We start from the raw sequence: 23,194 nt of genomic DNA on the forward strand, positions 1-23,194 counted from the left end.
ATAGTATAGATGTTGTCTACAGTACCCATTGATTTTAGGTTTGCAGCTTGAGACACCTAGGACTTCATCATTTTGTTTGCATTAATATCTTCAGATTATATAGAATTGCATGTATTCCAATTCCTCTGTCAATATGCAGCTGTTTCGACCACACAACCATTTTTTCTCTTCCTTGGTCTCGTTCATTTTGCTCTACGCATTTTGCACCAGATGAGATGGGGTCCTACCACCTCCTCCGCTGTTAACTCTGGTCCGTCTCCAAGTCTGTCTTACTCATTGCGTGAGAGGAGGTCCTATGCAACAACATAACCTATAGTTACATAATTGAAGTGGTATCAATATGCAAAACCACAATAGTGCTGACACCAACGAGAGCTAGACACCTAGGCATTCATGTGGATCTGGGTTATGGTGATCCCCAAAACACCCACGGACTTCTGTGACTGTTTGGAGTGTCCAGTTCTCCTGTGAATTATCCTTGTTGTAATAAAGATGTAGAAACCCAGAGTAACAAACTTGGACGTAAAAGGTTTTAGGTTTTTACTGTTAGTGAATGGTAACAATAACTCTGAAGTGCTCTAGAAGAAAGTGACTTTGATATCAGTCCGTCTGCTTTGTTGTTGAGTGGTTACTCATGTGAGTACTTTTTGATCCTTTCGTATATTGATGGATTRAAGAAGTATACCTTGTTTTAGACGATATTATTCATGGCTGCACAGTGATAAGTTTTGTGTTTCCTGAAGCATGGAAATTATGCTTCAGGAAAACATGTTGGTCAAGTCACCATGCATTTGGAAATCTGTTAAGTGTCCAATAGGTCTGTTTGCGTAGAAAACAGGCAACTTTGTGATTTTTGTTCCTTTTCCTGTTCAGTTTCATTTTTGATACGCTGACATTTCTGCCTTTTTTGGGTTATGGTGTCATAAATAAATACACTCRGCTCAGTCACAATGGGAAATGATATAAATACCCGGATAGGAACTCATCCTCTGAAGTTGCTTGATTAATCCATGCCATCAGGGATGCTTCTTATGTATGTCACCTTGTGAATGGTGCAGGTGAGAAAATGGAGCATGAAAGCCCTCCATTCAAATAGTGTTTTCTTTAAAAATACTGTGTGATATTTTTGGACATCTTTGGCTATCTTAATTCATTTTTACAGGCTGCCCTTGAGTATACTCTGCACTTGCTTATCTACTGTTAGTATCCGTGTTAGTATGCASCTAGAAATGTTTGTAAGCACAAATATACACGGTCCACGTCTTGCTGTTGTGGTTTATTAATTAGATCTAATTTGTTGCACTCATTTTGGGAATTCCCTGTGAACACTTCAAAGCACTCGGTGCAGATATTTGCTTGCCAGCACGTGATTCCCGGTGCCATGTGGCTGGAAGACTTCTTGAATCTGCAAAACTACCTCATTTGTGGTGAATAAAGCTACATAGGTACAAGAAGCTGTAGATACTGATGGTTTGCTGAGAACTGTGTTAATTGCTGTGTTACACTGGGGAAAGCAGTTTTTCCTCRAGCTTTTAATCAAAGGACCACAGCCCCTTTGAGAGAAACATCCCGCAGACTCTCTTACGTCCAAATGTTTGGCAGGAGGGGCTGAGCGAGCTACCGAAGGAGTTTGTATTGAGGTAAGCAAAATTATCTTACAAAACCTTCATTTTACTGTTTCAGTTAGCTTTTTAATTAGGGACTGAGTGCTGTGGGGAATTGGTTCCTGCCTATGTGAGCCAGCAGGCAGTGACTCATCCCCATCAGCTGAGGGTGCAAGGGTTTCACTGGGGGGTGTTTTGCAATGAACCCATGCAATGGACCTTCTTCTAGTGTCTTGCAAACCAAAGAGCCAAGGAGTTTGGTGCAGAAGAGGTAGAAATGGAGCTGGTTCTTTCATTGGTTTTCTGTGAAAACAACATTTAAAAGATTATAGAGGGGTAGCGTGTAAAAGGTGCTGCTGATACTCCTCTCTGAGATTTACTTGGTTGCGACTGAAATATTCCCAAAGTGTTCTTCCCAGTTCCCACCTTCCACAGAGGTCAAATATTCCAATCRTTTCCAGCTTCTGCATTCTGAATTCTGCATTTTTCCACATTTTCATAATGCAGAAACAAGAAAACGATTAAACCACTCTGAAATATCCCAAAATATTCATGGTTGTCAATCCAGAATCTATCTATGTATTACTATTGCAAAGTATTTTAAGAGTAGCTGAGGGAGGAATAGCTGCAGCTTAGGTAAAACTTGTGCCCCAGGGTGCAACAGTATTTTGCAGTATTACTGGATGCTTCTCCAGGGTGTCCAGTGCCTGTGACATATTGTACAACTCTGTGCTCAAAATTTCTCATACTCTGCAGTTTAAATTCCATTTTGGGGAGTGGATGGGGATAGGAAAGGAAAGCTTTGTGTTTCTTGGAGAGTTGCTAACGTTAGTCCTGGAGAGCCAGGAGCTGCTGAAGTTTTCTTCCCTTCAGAGGCGCTTCAGATGCATGTTATCACACATTAACTTATCTTGATTAATTCTGCCCAAGATAGGGGAGCAGTTCCCTCGAGTTCTTGTGAAAATGAGAGGCACGGACTATCTCACCATCATCCTCTCTTGGCGTCAGAATGTCTGTCTGCTGGCATTACTTTAAGCCAAGGGAAATTGCTTGACATCACTTCAGCTTCTGAAGATCTCAGCAGCGGGAGTTTGGCACTCCGAGGGTGGATATTGAAGCCAGTTTTACCCATTGGATGGCGCAGGTCATGTTGACACACATGCTTTATTATTACTTCTACTAAATCCTCAAGGTAGACTTCCCCAGGTGAAGCAGCAGGGCACACTGATTTCAGGGCACACTGCKGACCAAATTAAGTATTTTTCCTGGCAGCAATGGGCCAATGCCACCCTTTGATTATATGCTATTTCTGAGTATAAATTTGTGCTTATGGTTACTGTAAGAGATCAGATGGAATATTTTTCAGACTCTGAGGTCAGTTCTSTTCCGTATAATGTAAACAAAAGGTCTAAAGTGAATAGATAGTCAGAGTTTCAGTACATTGATATAATATCCCTGTAATGTGTATAGATCTATGCAACCTACATGTCTTTAAAACACACCTTATTAGAAACATTAGATTGAATTTATTCTTTGGTGTCTGCTGCTGTTTCCTGAAAACTCATCATATGATGATTGTATTTGAAGTCTTTTTTTTTCTTGCTGCTATATAAAGATATGAAGATTTCCTTCTAGAGAAATCTCCTTCTGTTAGAATTGAGCTTGAATTCAGCTTTCTTTTTTTCATCCAGAAATCATTTTCAAGGATGTTTTAGGCTTCTGGTTTGATCAGGAAGCAAGTTGCCATTCAGACCACTGATACTTGCAAAAACCTCTCTATCACTTTTCCAAAGGAGACAAAGAAAAACATTTTAGGAATTTCATGCAGAAACCAGCTCAGAAAACCAGGCTTTGCCAAACAGATCCGCCTGAAATGGCTGTTGTCTGCCTTTTTTAATTATTTTTTTTACTTTTCATTTTTGTTGTTCTTTGACAAGGCTATCTCGGTAGTGTCAAAAAAGACCTCACTTAACCAAAACAGCCGCCGTTAACAATATCCAGTCTCTGATCAGTGGTTTTCTCCTGAGATTTGCATGAGTTTATTTTGCCGTTCTTGTAGAGGTGGTTGCTTTTACAGTCAGCTCTGCCTTTGATATTGCAGCTAAGTAAAGGTTCTATATTTGGCCCGGTTGTGTTTTCTTTTGGAGGATTTTCTGGACAAATGTTTCAGYTCTTCCTTTCCTGTTCTGTCTGATATCTAAGGATAAACACACACGACGTATGCACATACATACACATACTGTTTTATCCAGAACACTGGACATAATGCCGTGGTTGGTTCCATGTTAATCTTAAAATAATTGATTCATTTGAGGTTGATTTTAAAGGAATCTMTTTTTGGTGACATCACCGTAGGTTTTGTCTTGCCCAAAGATCATTTCAGCCTCTGAACATTTGAGTGCATGGGTCTATATATAAAGTGCTTTGTTTTATATCTCATGAAGGTTTCACTGTGTGCTTGTGAGGTTCTTCTAGCCAAGAAATTTTGATTTTTTTGTCCAGTCAATTACATATTTTTATTTTGTTGAGTATTTTTATTTTAATAGAACTAGACAGGAATGCCAGAGTAACTTTGAGACATGCTGATATATCATCTTCATTTTGAAAGTTTTATTGAATTGAGTCTAGAATTGAGTCTAGGAATCAGAAATCAGGAACTATCCGACTGCTTTCCTAGGGCATGCCTRTCTGTGCACAGTAGTGAACTTCTGCCCTGTTTTCTGACAGCCCRTGGCATGTATGTCTGTTAAATAGCTTGCTGCAGCGAAATGTGTGTTTTATAAAGATCTTTAAACATATAAAATGACCATACTGCTACCAGCGTTCTTTCCTTTCTGGACAAGAATGGRTTGGGTTTTTGGTATTTCATAAAGGCCACAGTAAATGGATAATAATTATAATAATGCTCTATACTGAAGCYTGGGAAGGAACATAAGGCTGATTTTCTTGAAGTTCATCATATGGCAATGATATCTGGGTGTATGTCAGACACTATTTGTTTTATATAATTGGGTAGATGAAAGTGGGACTTTGTAAAGAGACAGAGAACCTGGTTTCTATCTGGAAGTTATTCCTCCTCTGTATGAATTTTCTTGAATTTTCTATATGTCTGAGGTGCTAACGAGGCACCTGGAAGTCACCTCTCGTCATAGTGATGAGTGTCAACGCCCCTTGCTATCACTCAGGCCATCAGAAGCAGTTTTCACAGTCCCTGGAAGATAAAACATGTCATTGGATGTCAAGAAGTGCCGTGTATACGTAGATAGGGATGTATGGTCCTAGCAACCCTGCTTACCCATTGGAGTGGAATTTGAAGAGAAATTAGAAAATCCATCTGCCAGCGGATCAGGAAATCCCTCTAAYTTTGTGAAATCSCTCTAACTTTGTGAAATCCCTCTAACTTTGTGAAATCCCTCCCTTGGACCAACGTGCTACTGAGATGTCGAGTCCTTTCTGTCCGTGCACGACAATGTTTTAACAAGGAGTAACACCAGCTTAATACGGGGTGGAGACTGAAACACCCATAAGAGAAATAATTTGCCTGATGTAGGCAGGCGATAGCAGGACAGAAGATAAACTCAGGACCTTGAAGTATCTGTCTAATCTCTCCTCTGCACACTAAGAAACGGAGGTGGAGAGGGACAGAAGTGACATAAAGAGGAGGAGGGAGCAGTAAAGCAAGCAAGGGAAGCCCTGGAAAAGAAATGTTAACAAGAAATGTTAATATGTCAATATAATCCCTATACACAAGACATTCCTTTAGCCAGCTAATTGGCTTTATTTGCAAAGGGAATACTTTTGTCTTTCATGTAGTAAAGACTGCTGTTTTAACTAGAGAGATATGTTTTAAAATGTAAGTCATTGAGGGATTGTCACAAGAGATGAGATTAGACGGAGGCTGCAGAAGATTTTAGGTAGTTTGGAGCGCCCTCAAAAATCCTATCATGATTTTTTTCACAAAACTTCAACCTTTTGGGTCTTCAGCGAACTTCTCACAAACAGTTATCAGAAATACTTGAGGGTTTTTTTTTTTCCTCTTTTGCTTAAGTTTAATTTTTACTGCCAGTCTTGGTGGTGTCTGTTCTGGAGAGTAGCAGGAAAAGCTGATAAGGGCATAGGACAGAAATCTTTGTGCTTATCTCGCTGCAGCACATGGAGCTGAGAGTGCATCCTTTTCCTGTGCTAGGACAGGAGACGTAAACTGACCATCTCCTGACAGCACCGACTTCAAACAGAGCCCCTAACGTCTAGAGGGTCTGAATCTTCTCTCAACTTCAGAGGCCAGCTAGGTGAAAGTGGGTCACTGGCTGTTTAGAAAGCTGTTTTTGTGCCAGAAAATAAGAAAAAARGGGAGAAAATTCTGATAACTCCTGGGTCAATAGGCAACTCTGTATACATTGTGCTGCCTTTATTATTTTTTTTTAAAGGGCATAAATTCAACGTGACTCCTGATTGTTTGTTTAGACTTCTGCCAGGAGGTGAATTAAGTAATAAGGATTTAACTGGTTTTCCTCACAGTTTCATAAAAATCAGGGTTGTGCTGTCAGATTTGGAGCCAAGGTCAGGCAGAAATTGTCCTCAAGAAAGGAGTTATTTGGGAAGGGAGTGTTTTTATGTAACATCACCAGAGATTTTCTTTTATGTGTGGTCTTTTTTTGGCCTAGAAATGAAGTGAAAGGTTTAAGTAAAAGGTGATGTGAATGAGAACCTTCCACCTGGGTTGTCCAGGCTTTTGGAGCTGAAATGCAAGATATCAACCCAGATCTGTGCTGTGGCTCCACATCAGTAACCAATTTTCAGAATAATGCACGTGCACTTACGGATTGGTGGGACAGACTCACCTCCATTATGTTCTGCTCTTAGGTTTCTTCCCTTCTAGTTTAAGCTAGGCACAAGAAGTCCCAACTTGGGTGTTTTCCTGGCCAAACTTGGAAGCATAAGTCACCAGGCACAGCCCAGGACTGGAAATCCAGGAACAAAACCAGGAGTCCAACATGACCCATGGACACTGAAGGTTTGGGGCACACTGCTTCACTGCTCTCTGGGCCTTGGTGTCCCCACTGGTGGAACAGCCCAAGGACGCCACGGTGATGCCAAGTTCAACATAGAAGATCACAGTGGGAGCAAGACTSTGGAAGTGCACACTTATTTCTCTTCTAATTAACTAGCCGCCTAATTAACCCAGGACTTATATAACCGTGTGTAGTCTACCTTCAGGTAAGTGTGGCACCAGATCTTCAGCCACCAGAGGATCACAGGACCTTGCAGTGTGCCCAGGTTTGGCACTGCCACAGCAGCTGAAGGTGCAGCTGTATTATTGGAGCGTGTGTTTGTTGCTGCAGCTTTGGCAAGCCCTGCTAGGAGTCAGTCTCCTCATCTGTTCCGTACGTTAACTTTGAGACCTTGCTAAGGCTGAAGAAATAGGTATGATCTCATCCTTTCCCTTTGTCTCAGGATGCAGAACGGTTCCTCTAGATTTTTTTTTTTTCACAGTCACTCCTGGTAAATATGTGAGAGCTGTGTGAATTATGAGCATTAAATCTCAAAGCTTCTGAGGCTGAGCCTGGAGTTTGAGGTTTGCCGCATTCCTGAATCCCTGTTCGTTCGTGGTCACAGAGCTTGGGTACAGGCTGACTTTGATTGGGGAACCAGCAAACTTTTCCCTCTTCCCTCCTTCTCCCAATCAACCCCCCAACAGTTTCCTAAATGCAGCTCTAGGACCTCTGAGGAGCAGGATGGGTGGGATCTCTAGAGTATAGTATGATTAATCTCATAGTAATCTCAGCTATCTAGTTCCCATGAACTGGACAAAAATTGTATCCTGAATTCTTGGCCAATCTGTCATCTCTAACATCAACTACCAGTCAAGGACTTCTGATATCTAAAAAATCATCCCGAATCCTTTCATTTGCTTATTTTTCCCACATCGATGCCAGCTCTCCTGGATTCAGCTTATATTCAGCTCTGCTTTAAAGGCAAAAGCACGTCTGTGATAAAAGTTACAAAATCTRCTTCAAGGGAACGTCCTGCGCCCTGTGCTCAGCTCACCCTTCCCCTAGACTTTGCAAAATTAGATCAACTTCCTCCCCATGAATCAGTTTTACCTCCTGCACCAGGTTCCAGCACTTCTGGTTAGGTGGTGCAATGTAAACCTTGTCACAGGGTGCAGAGTCAGGAATTTGGGCAATAACTTYGTGCACTCCTTGTTATTTTTAATTTCTTTGCCACTAGCAAGCTCCCCTTCTCCACAAATATTGGGCCTGTGCAGGTCTGATAAAGCACGTTGTGGCTTTCCCGTAGAAAGGATAATACTTAATGCTTAATGAGTCTTATTAACTGGTCAATAACTTTTATGCAGAGTTATGCAAAGATCCTGCCATTTGCTGGTTGAAAGGAGTGGAAAAAAAAAAAGAAATAGTGCAAAGATCCTGCCATTTGCTGGTTGAAAGGAGTGGAAAAAAAATGAAATAGCTGTTGGTTCAGCAAAAATATCTGTCCTCTCACGAGGAGCCTGACCTGCAATTGTAATTTATCACCCTCCCTCCACCTCGCTTGGCCTCCGTCCGGCAGGGCATGTTAGTGAGTGCGGATAATTCCTGTTGCACATGGCACRGGGAGCCTGTCGCTCATCCCGGCGCTGCCTGCGCTTCGGGATGTGCTGGGAGCCGCCGATCTGTGAGTCTCATCAGCTTTTCCGTGCCCCGGGACATTTGGGAAGCAAAACCCCACCGTCTCCGACCCGCCTGCCAGCGATTTCATGACTGTCAGTAAATTCCTTAGTTACTTGAGAAGCCGTTGCTATAGGGAATGTCCTTTTCAGCGTGTTTGTACTGGCTTGTCCAAACGGGTGTCAGTAGCGGCATCTGACTGGGCAAAAAGGACCTGTCAGTATCTGCCTTCTGATGTTAGCCTTGGCAGCGGCTCCTTGTAATTGTTGCAGGGAACTAACTCTGGTGGCCAAATTCTTTCAAAATTCAGAAGTTAACCTGCGTGGGTATTTAACTCTTTCGTGAGATTTCTAAATCCCACCCTGTTTCCAAGCTGCTGTCCTCCAGGACTTCTCAGGACAAGAGCTGAAACCCTCGCTCAGATGTATGGTGCAGTTACTAATTACTGGTTTTCAGACTTCTGTGATTCTGTAAACTAATATGGTTTTGTGTTCCCTATGAGTAAGGTTGCAATCAACTTTAAGGATTTATCCATCAGYTCTTCTGTAGGCAACATTAGATCTGCTTGTATCATTCTTGACCCACCAAATGGTGCCCATCTTGCACCTGGTTTTGTGCCTTGACTACACTAAATATGGGAAGGTTTGTTCAACTCTTAACTGCATCCTTAACCTTAACCATGCAACCTTAACCATTCTGTGATCTCTTTCACTACCATCTAAAATTGTTATTTCTTTATCATGAGGAAGAGAAAACAGAGTTTTCTGTTTTCAGAAACAGATTATTTTTCTCCTGCAACCTTTGACTCTAAGGTTGCTCTAGAGATTGTAAACCCCAATTCATACTTTCGTGCTTGTGGTATTGGTTAGTGTTTTTATAGCTTCTGGCACAGTAGACAGAATGTGGCTGGCACATTTTCGGCTTTTTTTCAATTGTGAATCTAAATTACCATCTACCTACGTACAGCAAGTTTGACCTGACCAACCTTCAGTGTGAATCATGAGAAGGCTCCGACTTACACCTCGGATCTGTAGAGTAGCATCTTAACCATTGTCATGACCCTAAAACAGCACATTTTGCTGTGTGTCTGGTCTTCTCTCTGAGTATGTAGTAGGGAGCTGATACAATATTAAATAGCCTGTGCAGTTTGGAAAGTGTGTGCAGAAATACAGTGTTGGGTAGGGCAGGTTGAAAGGGAAGGGTTACTGTGGCCTGGGATTATTGAGATCTCTTGAATGACTGGATATGGCTTTGCTCGTGTAACTTGGTCCTTCTTTTCCCTCCTGGTCACCAGTCATCCACGTCAATGTAAATTCCCTTSTAGGCTCTCCGAAGGTAATTCCCTCCATGACAACCTCCTCCTGCAGTTCTGCAGTTAGTTTGCTCCAGTTTGCTCTTCAATCAACAGCCTGGACAAGACCGAGCCAAGGTTTGCTGCATCCACCCAATGGAGTCCTACAACACCCTTCGAGCACGCCTTGATCTCCCAAACATTCCCCCTGCTCCTTCAGAAGATGGGGAAGAGGCACCTTCCATTTTCCTGGTGGGAAAGCCAAGTTGGATCTGCCTTGTGCAGYACGAAGAGGGCTGTTGGAGGATGCTTTAAAGCTAGCTTGAATACACATACACAAAAAAACATAACAGGAATTCCCAGAGCAGCATCCTGTGGTGAACTCCTCCTGAACCAAAGCCCATGGATAAATCAAAGTTTGGGCTTCTTAGCTGCTGCACACGTGCAGGACACTCAGGCAAAGGAGTTAGACAAGAGGAGAATATGGGCTCTCTCTGGAGAATTGAACCTGTCCTCATGACTCCAGGCAAAACAAGATATACAAATGGTTCCATTTTGCTGCTTTGTTTTAATGCAGATTTGTTTGTAGTCTGCCCAAGATACTAATTGGTCTTTTACAAGTATAAAGACAAAGGTGTCTGCCCTGAAGAGCTCACTAACGAAAAGCACTGCTGTACCCTGTTAATGCACAGTCAAATTTTCTGCCTAATGAACCAATCGCTTTGATAAAATCTCTCCCTCCTGGTGAATTCGCTGCTTTGATTTTCCCCTCGACTCCCATCTTGTTTTACACCTCACTTTGTTTTCTTTTCCCCTCAGCCTTAAATTTTGGGGGCAGTTTGTGCTCTGATCGACGTTTTACGGCGTTAGCTCCTCCAAAGGAAGTGAATCACCCCTTTCATTAGGAACAAAGTTGGCATGATGTTGCAACCGTATGGATATTAAGCTGAGAAATTGGAAGACCCTGGCCTGGCACAGACTTTTAAGAGCAGTAGTGGTGCAACGTTAGCTTTTAATCYCTTCAACATGCTGTGGTTGATAACAGGTTGTAACATGGATATTGGTGCCTGCATTTGCAAAGCTCATATCCCGAGTAATAACTGAACAATTCCTACTCTTCAGTGGTGTGCTGGCTTCTTACCACCTATGACTTTGCATGGGTTTTGTTTTCTTTTTCTTCTGGTACTTTTTTTTTCTTCAGGAGGTGTTGATTGCTGCAGAAATAGTCACGTTAATAGCTGCTGTCTGCAGATTACCTTCCCCACTTTGAGTTTTATGTTATTTCCCCTTTTCCAGAGGTGATTTCCTCCGGAGCAGAGGTGTGAGAACAGACTCCGTGACCACCTCTCATCTGCTCCAGCACCAAGTCGGCTAGTTATTTTAAATTGCCTTTAGTTGTGGGTTATGCTGTCATTAGTGCTTTCCTATTTCTGATGGATCCTCATTTCCACGGTAAATCAGCATCTACCTTTTAGCGGAAACCGTATCCTCATGGAGGAGGTGAGATATGTCGGAGAAACCAGCTCAAGGATAATTCATTTTACTGATGGGTGACTTTAATCAGTATTACAGGGATTTTTTAAAATCTGTGTCATTTGCTGCTTTTAAAGGAGTCCATCTCTTAACATATACCACATTTGAGATGCACAGAACTATCAGCAAGGAGACTGAATGGACTGTTAAAATATGTACTGAAGGTTTGAATTCCTAATTTTGTTTCATTTTATTGTTARGTTCTTTTTCACCCAGGTGCATTGGTGTCTATTAATCAATGTCACATTTCGTTTGTTAACATTTTGACTGCTTAAAATAGCTATTTTTTAACCTGGTGTGCAGGGAAATGAAGCACACATGACTATACTGTGTGTCTATTCTTCTAGATTTCTGCCACTATTTTCAACCAAACCTTTACCAGAGGGAGCTAGGAACTTCAGTAATACACATCCCAGTTCTCGGTAAAAATAAATGGTCACCTGAAGAGAAAAGACAAATTGTTTTCCTAGCCAGGCTCAACTGTATTATTAGACATCAGAGAATCCACACAGAGGAAAGCTGTTATGAATGCCCAAACCACAGGAGCGACTTTGATCAAAACTTGAACTTGGGGTTGTCCAGATGCAAGGTGCAAAGCCGAATTCTTTTGTTAATTCATTTTGCTGCTTATTCCTGATGCAATTTGCTCGTATGCAGTGAGAAGCATCCCATTCCAGCTCCTTTTTGCAAAGCTCCTATTCCAGGAAAGAGCCCAGCTTGGAGCWCACATGTTCCCTGTGGGATTGCCTCCTTCATAATTATTTGTACTGTTTTGTACCCACTCGTTTAACCTGCAGGTCCCTTGAGGCATGGGTTGTGTGTTTTGTGTGGTTCACTGGGCAACCAAGGAGCACTCGCTCCCCTGAGGGCATTGCATAAAGTGTTAATAATAAAATTGTTGGAAATCTACCTGGATTTAGAGGCAGAGGGATTTTCTCATTGTTTTTTGACATTACTTTTAAGTCCATATGCAGCACCATACGACAAATACTTCCCATAATGAAAGACTTGTCTTACAGTTTTGACCTTGGTGAGCTTTGGAAGCAGCCATCACACGCCAAAAAAAAGAGTCAAGATAAGAATGAAACTGTAAAGAAAGGTATGAAACAAAGCCTGTATCTTGTRAGGTGCAGACATCACATGCAAGCAAGAAAAGCAAAGCAGAAACACAAAGGTCACCATGGAAGACAAGCCAAAGGAAATGAAGTCTAAGGAGAGGTTTGAAGGTGGAGAGTGAGGCCCTTTACTCCCGAGGAGGAAAGTCGTGAAAGCACCAAGACAGTTTGGATGGGGAAATACATGGAAGATCAGTAAGCCAAGTCTTCGTGCCTTCGGTGTTCGGTAGCAGAAAATCTGAGAGAAGACCATGATTGCAAGCTATGTTAAAAGTTAACGGGGTGAGACTGTGGGTATGGTTTTCTAGGCTTCATAATGAGTCCAGGGTGGACTGCTATGTCTGCTGAAAAGCCAGCAGAGGAGAAATGAGATGTCTGTGACAAGGATGTGACTGAGAGCAGAGCATATGTCTAATTTAGCATTAGTAGAAGAAAGCCAAGAATTAGAGATATCCCCGGGACATCTTTTCTGCTCCGCAGTTTTTGGCCACCATCTTCTGATTACTGAAATACTTGGCTACCTGGTTTGCCCGAGGACTTGCTTTGGCATTGAAGCAGACCTTCAGTAATATAACTGCTGTACATGCTGGTCTAAGCTGTTCTCTCCTCAGAARGCTCATTCACGTAGATTACAACAAGTTAGCTGTTCTGTAGGTTGATGGAGGTCCAAGTGCTGTTGAAGACTGCAAGGTTCCACAAACTGACCATGAAGAGCCTTCCTCTTTGTCACAGCAAACTTGTTCTGTCTTGCTCCAAGTACAAGACTGCATGGGTCATGCTGGGACTTGTATTCTCCATAGAATACCCATGAATTAGCTTCAGCTGCTTCCTGACAAGTCTTCCACCTGCTTTGTGTCTGAAATAATCTGATCTTCTCATGTTCTCAAGAAGGGACCATCTTAATTTGGTATTTCTAGACATAATCAGATATTGCTGAATCTAAAGTCAGTATTTCAGAGGATGTTTTTTGTTGTTGGAAAACTCAAGAATGGGAAACACTGAGATGCATTCAGATGCCTTCTCCCTCCTTTTTCCTCAACACTCTTTCTCCTTCCCTACATCCTGATCGCTGTCTTTCTCCTTCCCATTGATCACTCAAACAAACATATTCTCCCTCTTCCCTTCTTTCATCCTTGTTTTGACTTCCTTAGTTCCCCAGACCTCCATGGAAGGGGAAGTTGTAACTCAGGCTTATAAGAAAGCTCTGTCTACTTTGGCCAAGCTTATTTTCCAGTACTATGTGGGCAGAGACGATATTGAAGTGATGCCCCAGAATCTTTACACTTTCTAGCAAGAGCATGAGAAGTTGAAGTACCTGTCCCATAGCAGGAAGCCTCAGACCTGAGAAATATTCTCTTTTCCCTCCTGAAATTCCCTGCCATTCCCTCCTAGCTGATGTGGAGAACGGGAGGGAATAATTAAGAATAGAGGCTCTGTCCTTGCTCCTCGGGCATTTTTTTCCATAATAAATGATGTCACCTACGGAGTTGGTGTTGCATCTTGCTCCTGGTTACGTTCATCCCGTCTTTCCTTCTTGCGAGACCTTTGTTGCCAAGGTTAATTTAGATCCAAATTAGAAGCCTTTCAGCTCCAGTTCTGAAGTTTATTAACCACAGTGTGCTGTGTAAATACGTACCACTCGTCATGCTAATGAAGATGGGAAAGCAGCAAAGCCTCTAAAATCCAAATAAAGAACATTTTATGCCTGCTGCAAAGTGCGGTGCTCACTTCTGCTTTTATGCATGGAGTATATATGTGCCTCCAGGAACTTGGAAGCTCCAGTAGCAAGTAAGTGCAGAACAGCACAAGTCTCTGCAGAAATGTTGCTCTAATAACTTGGCTTTTTTTGGCCTACATTTCTCGGTGGTTATTATTTGTTAATTATGTTATATAGTGCTCATATGCGGGCTAATTGCTTCCCCAGAGAGCTTGCAATCAAATGATGGACAGAACAAGGGCAGGATGTTACACATACCAGATAGGGAAAGGGTAAGGTAAGACACGGGCACTGTGGTTAGTTAAACACTCGTGTCTGTGTTTGAAAACRAAATAGGATTGTGAAGAGCTGGGTTGGTTTGTGGCAGGAGAAGGTGAGTGATAATTTGAATGGATCTGAGGAGCTGGTTGCACAAGGAAGCCCCAAAACTACAGGGAAAGGTGAAGAAAACCTGGAGAAATTGAGGAAAAAAGGCATCAGAAAGAACATTTTTGGCTTGTTTTTTGTTGAGGTGGACCCCAGGGCTGTACTGAAATCCAGAACRAGATCCATATGAGCCATAGGTATATAAGTATTGCTATAGTATATATTGCATATGCTATATAAGTGTTCTTTCTTGAGGCCCTTAAGAGAGAAGAAATCCTGTATGTGAGCATCAGTGCAGCTGTATTTTGGATGTCAGCTCTCTGCTTCTTGCAGTTTGCAGTTCTACAACTGGCTTTTAGACTGCACGTTTTCAGACAGGACATTGCTGGTGTTTATGGTCCATGCCCCTCTAAATTACTGCATTCTGATTCATTTTCCTGTCCGACGAATGCTTCTTCACACCTGCTTAAAGCCAAGGAACCAAGTCATGCTGAAGGCTCCCTTAACAAATAAGTGACTAAAAGGTGACACCAGAAGGTTGTTCCTCTGCCACTGCTTGGGCTGAAAAACAGGAAATGTCTGTACCCTCACACATGGGCCTGGCTCGGTTTTGATGGTGTGGATCGGGTTTGTAGCATATTACCCTCTTGGAGCACATTAGCGGAAGGGTTTCAAGTGTGCGTGTTCCTCTTCAGAAGGATTTTCTAAGAGGAAGGGGAAAAGAGGGAAGGCTTGGTCATTTGAACTGTTTCAAACACTCCTTGAAGCCTGATTTATACACAGCCACTCTCTTCTATATTTATTACTGGCAAGGAGATGGAAGTGGAGGTTTACATAGGTAGGTACTATTTTCAGATTTCAGAATATACGTGGTTTCCTCCTCTCAAAGGCAAGCGTTGATGCTGAGGATTCTTCAGGTCACTACCAGAGCTCTTTTTGGGGCATTTCAAGGGTATTCTGGCTTTTTTTTTTTTTTTCCTCCCAGTGTCTTATCCTGACATCTTAACTCTTCATACCCCTGGCCATTACCTTTGCTTGAACTCGCAGGCCCATTTTTTATTTCTCCCCTCGTCTATTCAGTGCTCCTATATATATGGGGTATGGAAAGGAATCCTTAATTCAGTCAACAAGGAGGTTTGGGCTTTCGGAATCCAGATTCGAAGGGAATTAAGAGCATAGGGATAATATATTAACAGCATTGAAGGGAATTAACAGCATAGGGATAATGCTCCTTCTCCAGGGTCTCCCACCGGCTCCGTTTCGGAGCAGGGAACGTGACTTTCCCGGCGCTGCATTCCCGTGGCCGGCCTGTTCTTCCGCTGTTATTCAAGGTGAGGGCAGAGCRCTTCGAAATGGTTTAGATGCTTCTGGGAAGATGAAGTCACCCTCTTTGGATCTCTGCATCGTGCCAATAGCGAGATCCTAGGGGAAATCTCTTCCGCTGGTTTTGTTTATATTCAGCCTCACACACAGATGTAATTTGCGGGGAAATGCAAAGGAAGAGAGGTTTTGCTGACCTCAGCACTGTTGCTGGAGTGAAGTGAGATGTCACAGGGATATCTAAGTGTCTCTGCTTTGAGATGGGAAAAGGCCTTTTTTTTTCCTGCAGTGTCCTGACTTTTTTAACTCTTTCCCTATGTGCCTTCAGCCTTCCCTTGAGTGTTATCTCCCTGTGTCTCCRTTGGCCTTTTACAGCCCATCTGCTCATAGATGCTGTTGTTTGCTCACACTTAAGAGAAATGAATGCCTTTCTTTTTTTTTCCTGAAAAGTGTAAAAACAGTAGGAGGAAGTTTCCCTATTCTCTGTGCAGCAAAGTGTCAGGGTTCCCTAGTTCCCATTGGAAATACAGGTGCTGTAACTGCTGGAGCTGGAGGACTGACCAGGATCTGATAGCGACAGCTGGAGAGAATCCCCAGGGCTATCACCGTAATCAAAACTGCGGCCAAAATTTAATCTGTTGCACTTTTGCAACCCTGTTGCTTCCCGTTACGCTGTTGTTTTCAGGCCGAAGGCAAAACACGATGCATGGACGGCTCCCGTTTCATTGATGGATACAGGCTGGAATCCAATATGTAGTACAGCACTAAAAATGCTTTGTTTATATGACGGGCAAATGGCATTTTGGATACCTGGAGATGGCATCAAGCGAGTGAGACGTTGGGTTTCTGTTTCAGTGGTAGTAATGTGTGAGTTATAAGAAGAAATGAAAATGCTAAAGCTGGCTGCTTGCTGAGATACGGGATGAGCTTTTGGCAAAAATAAAAAATAGAATTACAGGACAGCCAGAGATACTCAGTGCAGGTCTAATAGAAACACATCACCGCTGAATTTAAAACTCAAATAAAAAATGGAGTCAGCAGATATAATGTAAATGTGCTTGAAAACCAAGCACCTATAGATTTATACAGTCGAATGAAATGTGTGCTGTTATGTGGTAATAAAACCTCCTCCCTAGGACACAGTGCTGCATTGGAACAGGTACCCGGAGAGACTGTTGAACATCCATCCTCAGGAGTTTTCATGATTCAGCTAGAAAAAGCCACAGCCGACTTGATCTCGGCTTGGCGTTAGTCCTGCTCCAGGYGGGAGGCTGGACTAGAGACCTCCGGAGGTCACTTCCAATCAGGGATTCTATGAATAAGCCCCAAATTATTCTAAGTAGGGATTTACTACGATAAAATTGCTGTCACGTCAGGCAGCCCAGCCAAGTAGGATTCGACATTCAGGATTTTCATGACATTTCCCATAAATGCAATCTTTGCTATACTRGTCCCCAGTATAAGTAGTAGCACAATTAAAAATCGCTATGGCTACCTGAGATTGAAATATCGGGATAATTAAAATACCAGGATCCTTGAAGGAAGGAAATAATAGTGAGAGATGTGAAAATTCAGCAGTTCTTCATAAGTGTTGCTACTTTTTATCTTTTTCAAAAAATCTTTTTTATTATTTAGGAAGTCAACTGGTATCTCTTATATCCTATATCAGTTTTTTAAAGCGTTGCATGGCTGGAACATGCATCTAAATCCTATTTCATCCCCTAATCCAGGCATAGATTCTCAGATAGATGTTGGTCCACGTTGTTTTTTCAAGACTTCTAGTAGTGGAGACATCACAGTACACAGRGTTAGATTTGTCCTGCTAAGAAAATTTCATGTTAGCAAAACCTAACCTAACCTTCTATTTCCCATCCTCTTGATCATAAGCATTGGGAAAATTATCCTCCTTTTCTGTACATCCACCTTCTCCCTAATGGAAACCCCTTATCCTTAGCTCTCTCTGAGATGCCATCTGCAGTGAACCGGTCTTTAATCAAGTGAACTGAAAGCAGTAGAGCCTCCYAGGTACCAGTTCTTATGCCAGAACTAACTTCAGACCTGATTATATGTTGCCGTATTTATGTATGTATTTATTTTAATCCCACTTTAACGCATTACACTACAAGTCATTGCTCACTCTCTTGTCTGTTTGATCCCAATCCAAATATTTATGCTCAAACTTCAAATTGTTAGCTCCTTAAAGCAAGACTGTCATTCTTAATGTCTGTAAACTCCAGAGTGACTCTCTTTTACTAATCTCCTTGGCTTTTCTCCCTTAGAGCTCGACCTGTGGTGGAAAGATAGAGGGATGTCCTCAGTTCTTGCCTCTTTAAGTTGTGCATTGCATGGGGGTCCTACCGGTGCAGCTCTGCAATGAGCATCTGGAGCAGCAGAAGTGGAATTAGATTATGTTAATCTTATTTTAATGGTTTCTCAACAAAAAAAAGTAACTAATTGCCATGATTTTGTGAGACTACAAAAGCAAGGAGGTTGATTGCATGGTTGCCTTGTAACACAGGCTGGAGGTATGGCCAGTACGTGCTTCATTAATCTTGTTTTCACTAATTTAAAGTGAGTTTAAAACTGTATCCTTCAAACTGTAAGGGATAAGAAGCACTTGCTGCCCAAGGAGGAAGGAAACTCACTGAATTTAGCCAAGCTCTTTCTGCTGCTCATGATCTGTGAGTCTTTGTTACACCTTGTTTTTCCCCCCGGAGTAGCACTCTGGGAAAGACTCCTCCCACAGTTTCATTTTGGGCCTTAAATCTTCAACCTAAGTTTTTAAATCTCTAAAGACATCTGGGTTTCAAATTCGTGTGATTTTATGAGCTGCCTAAATACCCTTCGGCTTCTTGTTCCTACTGTTACCAAACTCCTCACATTGCAACGTGAATCATTTTTATATATAATTGACCAATATACCTTGCTTCTTCCTTCGCTAAGTAACTGGGGCTTAAAGATGCAATCCTGGTCCTGCAGGAATCAAGGGAACTGGGATTTCATTCTGTAGGTTTATTGTAGTAACTTAATGATTAAATCAGCATTGTTTTTCTTTTAAAGTGAGGAAAACAGGCAGGGAAAAAAAACCTGCAAGGCACTTGGKGTGTTTATGTCATTCAGATTATTTTCCATACATTGAACCAGTTGCATAAGCAGATGATATTTACAGATGACTCCTGACCACAACTGACCTTCACCTTTTCCCATGCACTTCCCAGCCTCTCCTTGAATTTTSCTGTTGTTTCCTCTTAATCACTCCACATTTCACACCGTGTGTTCGAGCTGGTCTCTTTATTTGCGTGGGACCCTTCCACCAACTCCCTAGGGATCAATATTCACAATTCCCTTCAACTTCATCCCCTCCACCTGATTTCCTTGGCACCTGCAGAATCTCACAGTTTTGAAAAAGAAATCCAATGCTCAGGTCTCCAAACTTCTCCCTTTGGGGGATCATCACTCCTTTGGGGAAGGAAGTGGGGACATTTCTTCAGGAATATTTATGCTACCCATTCAATATGAACACCTTTTATATTTTTGCTCCATGTGTGCACGCCCGTGCTGTGGGGCAGCTAATGCAGGAATTGCATAGAGCTGCCTCCCTCCTGTCGAGAGGTCAGAGAAAAACCATGTTTAGAGTTCAACAGTGCTCCCATGGCTACCTGGACAGGTACATCACGGGAGAGGGAACACTGCTGGTATTCAACGGCCCTTCCAGGTGATTTATGGTTTTGCATAAGCTTTTCCTAAACCCAGAGGTTTTCTACGGTTGGCACCTCCTTGCTTGTCTCCATGCCCTGCTAGTTCTGTGCTCAGTGGTCCGTGGTTATTAAAATTCTTATCAATACAGGAGTTTCTGAGCGGGGCTCTTGTTTTCTGGGATCACAAATACCTTCTGAACTCCTCAGCTTAACCAAAAGAACATTTTTTTTTCCCTAATGTATTTTATAAGAGAAACGTGTAGAGTTCAAGCAATATTTGCCTTCAGTTACAGTAATTAAGTTGTCAGGGCTGGAACTCACCAAGGGAATGAGAAAATCCTTTCCTGGTTGGCCGGAGGGTGACGGGTCTTCTGGTCGCAAGCGCGTTTTACGTCTCGGGGTGGGGAGCCWGGCCCTCCTGGCTGCCCTCCGTGGCAGGAAACCCGGGAGACCGTTTGTCATTTTGCAAACACGAGTTGTCACAATGCTCCCGTGGGTAGGAGAAGATGGAAAAGCGAGCGACCCGTTCCAGTTTGCTGTAGCAGGGCAGCTATTTTTGATCCACKCTAACACCGCTTGCTTGGGCTTGGGTTGGGACATGCATCTTGTTTGAGACGCAGCAACCGTAAACTGAAAAAAATTCTGTGGATTTGGGCTTGTCAAATGTCTGCTGCAGCTCYGCTCTCAAACATAGTCTATATATACGTTTGTGTATACATAGATACATATATTTTGCCAACATTAAACATGGCTTTGCAGACTTCTTTGGCAGAAGTCAAAGAGTTCCAGTCATTGCATACACTTACCTGCAGACAAGGTAGTCCTAGAAGAAAAGTAGCTAATTTTTGCAAGACAAACATCGCTGGAATCTCAAGTGTAGCATTACTTTCATTCCACTGGGGTAGCTCTCTTGAAAGCCGTTGGATGTGGAAATCTCTGCTCTTAATGCATCACTAATGACACGGATTTTCTCATTCCTGCTCGTGTGAGTGAAGGTTACAGATCTGCGAGGAGTCAGACCTGCAAAACCTTCTTTACAAACTCCAATAAAACCCACTTCAGCTGGCAAGTTTAATGATGCCCTAAAGAGAGCGGGCTCGCTTATCTACAGCATCATGCAATAACTGTAAAGTGTTGAGATAAGTGGTTTTATATCTCCCTTCACCCTGCATATGAGTTTATACCAGTGAACGTGGCTCTGGTTTGGTTGTATTTTATCGTCAGTTCAGCCCCCATACAAGATGAATGGCTATAGTGGAAGCTCTTACCTATATATGCATTTATAAATGGAAAAACAAGCATAGTATCTCCATTATGCTCATCACGGTGGACTGTAGTGTTAGTGGATTTCCTGCTCTTCAAGACTTGGGTCCTGTAGGCCAAAACACTGGTAAGGATCCTACACAACTTGAAAAAAAGCAGTGTAAAAATTGGGAGATATCCAGATATCCAGAGACCCTACTTAGGACTTTTGCCAAAGCAAAAGCACTTGCTACAAGGGGCTTTTTCCTTCTTTTATTTTTTTTCTCCCTCCTTTTTTTTTTTTTTTTTTTTTTTTTTTTTTTTTGAGTGTTTCAATATCCACATAAACCAGTCTGAATTTCAGCTGCCTTTTTGGTTTGTTTGTTTTGCAAGTCACAGGCAATTTAACAAGTTAGGTATTTTCATCTCGTCGCAGTTGCTGCTTTCTCAGAGTCAATTCTCTTCATGCCGTACTTGCATTATTCAGCTGAATGGCTATAGTTTGCTTTTTGTTTTATGTTTGCTCTGTAGATACTAGATTCTTTTTATAGATCTTCACCTGCAGCTGCAGTTCAGCGGCTACTTATTTTGTGCATGCAGAAACCTTGTAAGATCTAAACAGGTTTGGGCCATCTGATAACATTTGAAGCTTCTCTGTGATCAAATGGAGTATATTTAAATACCAGCATCTAGGACACAATGACAAATATTGAAACAAATATTTCTAAAGATGAGATAAGATGGAGGAGATACATTAAGGCTGGGGTGTTCTCTATAACTTAGGTTCTTGCACTTTGCTGTAGAGATATTTCAGGCATGGGATTTCCTTTATGCCAGGCTRGTATTTTCCTTTAGTAGGCTAGTATATCATGTTGCATTATTTTCCAGGTTACTTTATATCTTGTAGAGACATGTGCGCTTACAAAGTGCATATAATACACTGAGTTTGATATTATTATACATAATCTGTGTGGCTTGCACAAGCATAGGTAAACACTAAGAAATTCAGAACAACAGAGAATCAAATCCCCTCCCCTGTCCTGAAATACTGCACTGCATTCTCTGTTTGCCTTCCATCTTCCCCCTTTTACTTCATCCTAAACCTGCATTATCTATTGCATTAAGACATCTCAAGTTCTGCCCCAGTGTGTACTTGCTTTAATTTTCAAAATAGCCTTTGTTTTTTTATATATATTTTTATATATATATTTATATATATATATTTATATATATATATTTATATATATATATATTTTTATATATAAATATAAAAATATAAAATATATTTTTCTCCTGAATATGCAAAGAAAACCTTATATTTAGAGCGTCTTTTGGCAACTCTCACTCCTGATCCTCTTTGCTTTGTTCCCTTGCAGGAGGATGTTGCTGATACGGAGTTGCAGGAAGAGAAGCAGAGGGACCCCTGGCTCTCCGAGCCTGCAGAAGGTGCCAACACGGTGAAGAGTGTGCTCACTGTGCAGGAATATTTTGCCAAGCGCATGGCAAAATGGAAGGCATCCCAAAATGAAACTGAAACGGAGCTGGAGAATTCTTGTCCGGCAGCAGCTGAAGCCTTAGAGCCTTCAGAAGAACTGAAAACCAAAGCCAAAAAGAAAAAGAAGAAGCAGAAGAGGGAGGAGGCAGAGAATACAGAAAATAATGAGAAACCAGAAGTGAAACGACGTAAGTTTGGGGAGGAGCTGGATGCTCCCTACGAGGAATGTCGAGGAAAAAAGAAAAGAAAACACAAAAATGAGTACGGAGGGGAAGGCATTGGCTGTTATGAAAATACAGGGGGTGAAGAAATTTGTWTGGGGGTATCTGATGAGGAGGAGTGCCCCGTGGAGCAGTCTGAGGCAAAGCCAAAGAAGCGCCATAAGAAGAAACATAAAAGGCAAAAAGAGGAGGAAAAAGAGTGTAATGTAGRAACCCAGAGAAAGAAAAAGAAACGCAGCAAGGAGGTTTAACCATGTAGCAGCCAGGCTGCGACTTGGAGATGATTTGGACTTTATCGTGGTGGACAATGTAAACACATCAGGCTGTAACTCACTGTTGAATGTGCTCCTTGGTGTCGTGCTGAAATCACAGATTGTGTTTAAATATAGCTCTTCCCAAGGGGTGAGAACTACTACTGCCTTTACTCTTCAAGCCACCAGTTTCCACTTCTCATAGCCAGCCYTGGTTGTGGAACGGGAGTTTTGCGACGTCGTATGGATTTTTTTTATTATTCATTTCCTTTTATATGTAAAATAAACCTCATTTCTTCCCAAAATGCTTTCTGTAATTGAAGGATTATGCCTGAGTGTMTGTACTAAGGAATGGAAGAAAATAACTTCCCTTCGTCCCTASCCAGGAACATTTTGAGCTGGTGTAAGTTTGCAACAGAGCTGTAGGAACTGTGTCTTTATTAACCATGTCTTCTACATCTTTGGAGACCAGACAATATTGGTGGCACCCTCATCTACCCTTCAAAATACTGCAGTTTTATATCACGGTTTATGGAGTTAGGATGCATTTCAGCATTTCTGTCTCACCCAGCTAGATGTGTTTCATTACTATAAATCTAAACCATCCCATCGTTCTGTTTTGCTGAATAAAATGGGTATATTTTTTAATTTGTGTTACTTTATTGCTTAACAC

The 23,194-nt window shown here is 42.0% G+C and overlaps 1 protein-coding gene across 1 annotated transcript in view; it reads left to right on the plus strand.

The window, feature by feature from the left end:
* PINX1 (PIN2 (TERF1) interacting telomerase inhibitor 1) overlaps positions 1 to 22,950 on the plus strand; it is a 55,473-nt gene extending 32,523 nt beyond the window's left edge. The window contains exon 7 of the mRNA XM_026040857.1: positions 21,931 to 22,950. Within this exon, the coding sequence (XP_025896642.1) occupies positions 21,931 to 22,521 (591 nt within the window). The 3' untranslated portion in view covers positions 22,522 to 22,950. The remainder of the gene's footprint in view (positions 1 to 21,930) is intronic.
* The last annotated feature ends 244 nt before the right edge of the window (positions 22,951 to 23,194 follow it).

The sequence above is a fragment of the Nothoprocta perdicaria genome, unplaced genomic scaffold (genome assembly GCF_003342845.1).
Source record: "Nothoprocta perdicaria isolate Ctin4 unplaced genomic scaffold, notPer1 scaffold_101, whole genome shotgun sequence".
NCBI lineage: Eukaryota > Metazoa > Chordata > Aves > Tinamiformes > Tinamidae > Nothoprocta > Nothoprocta perdicaria.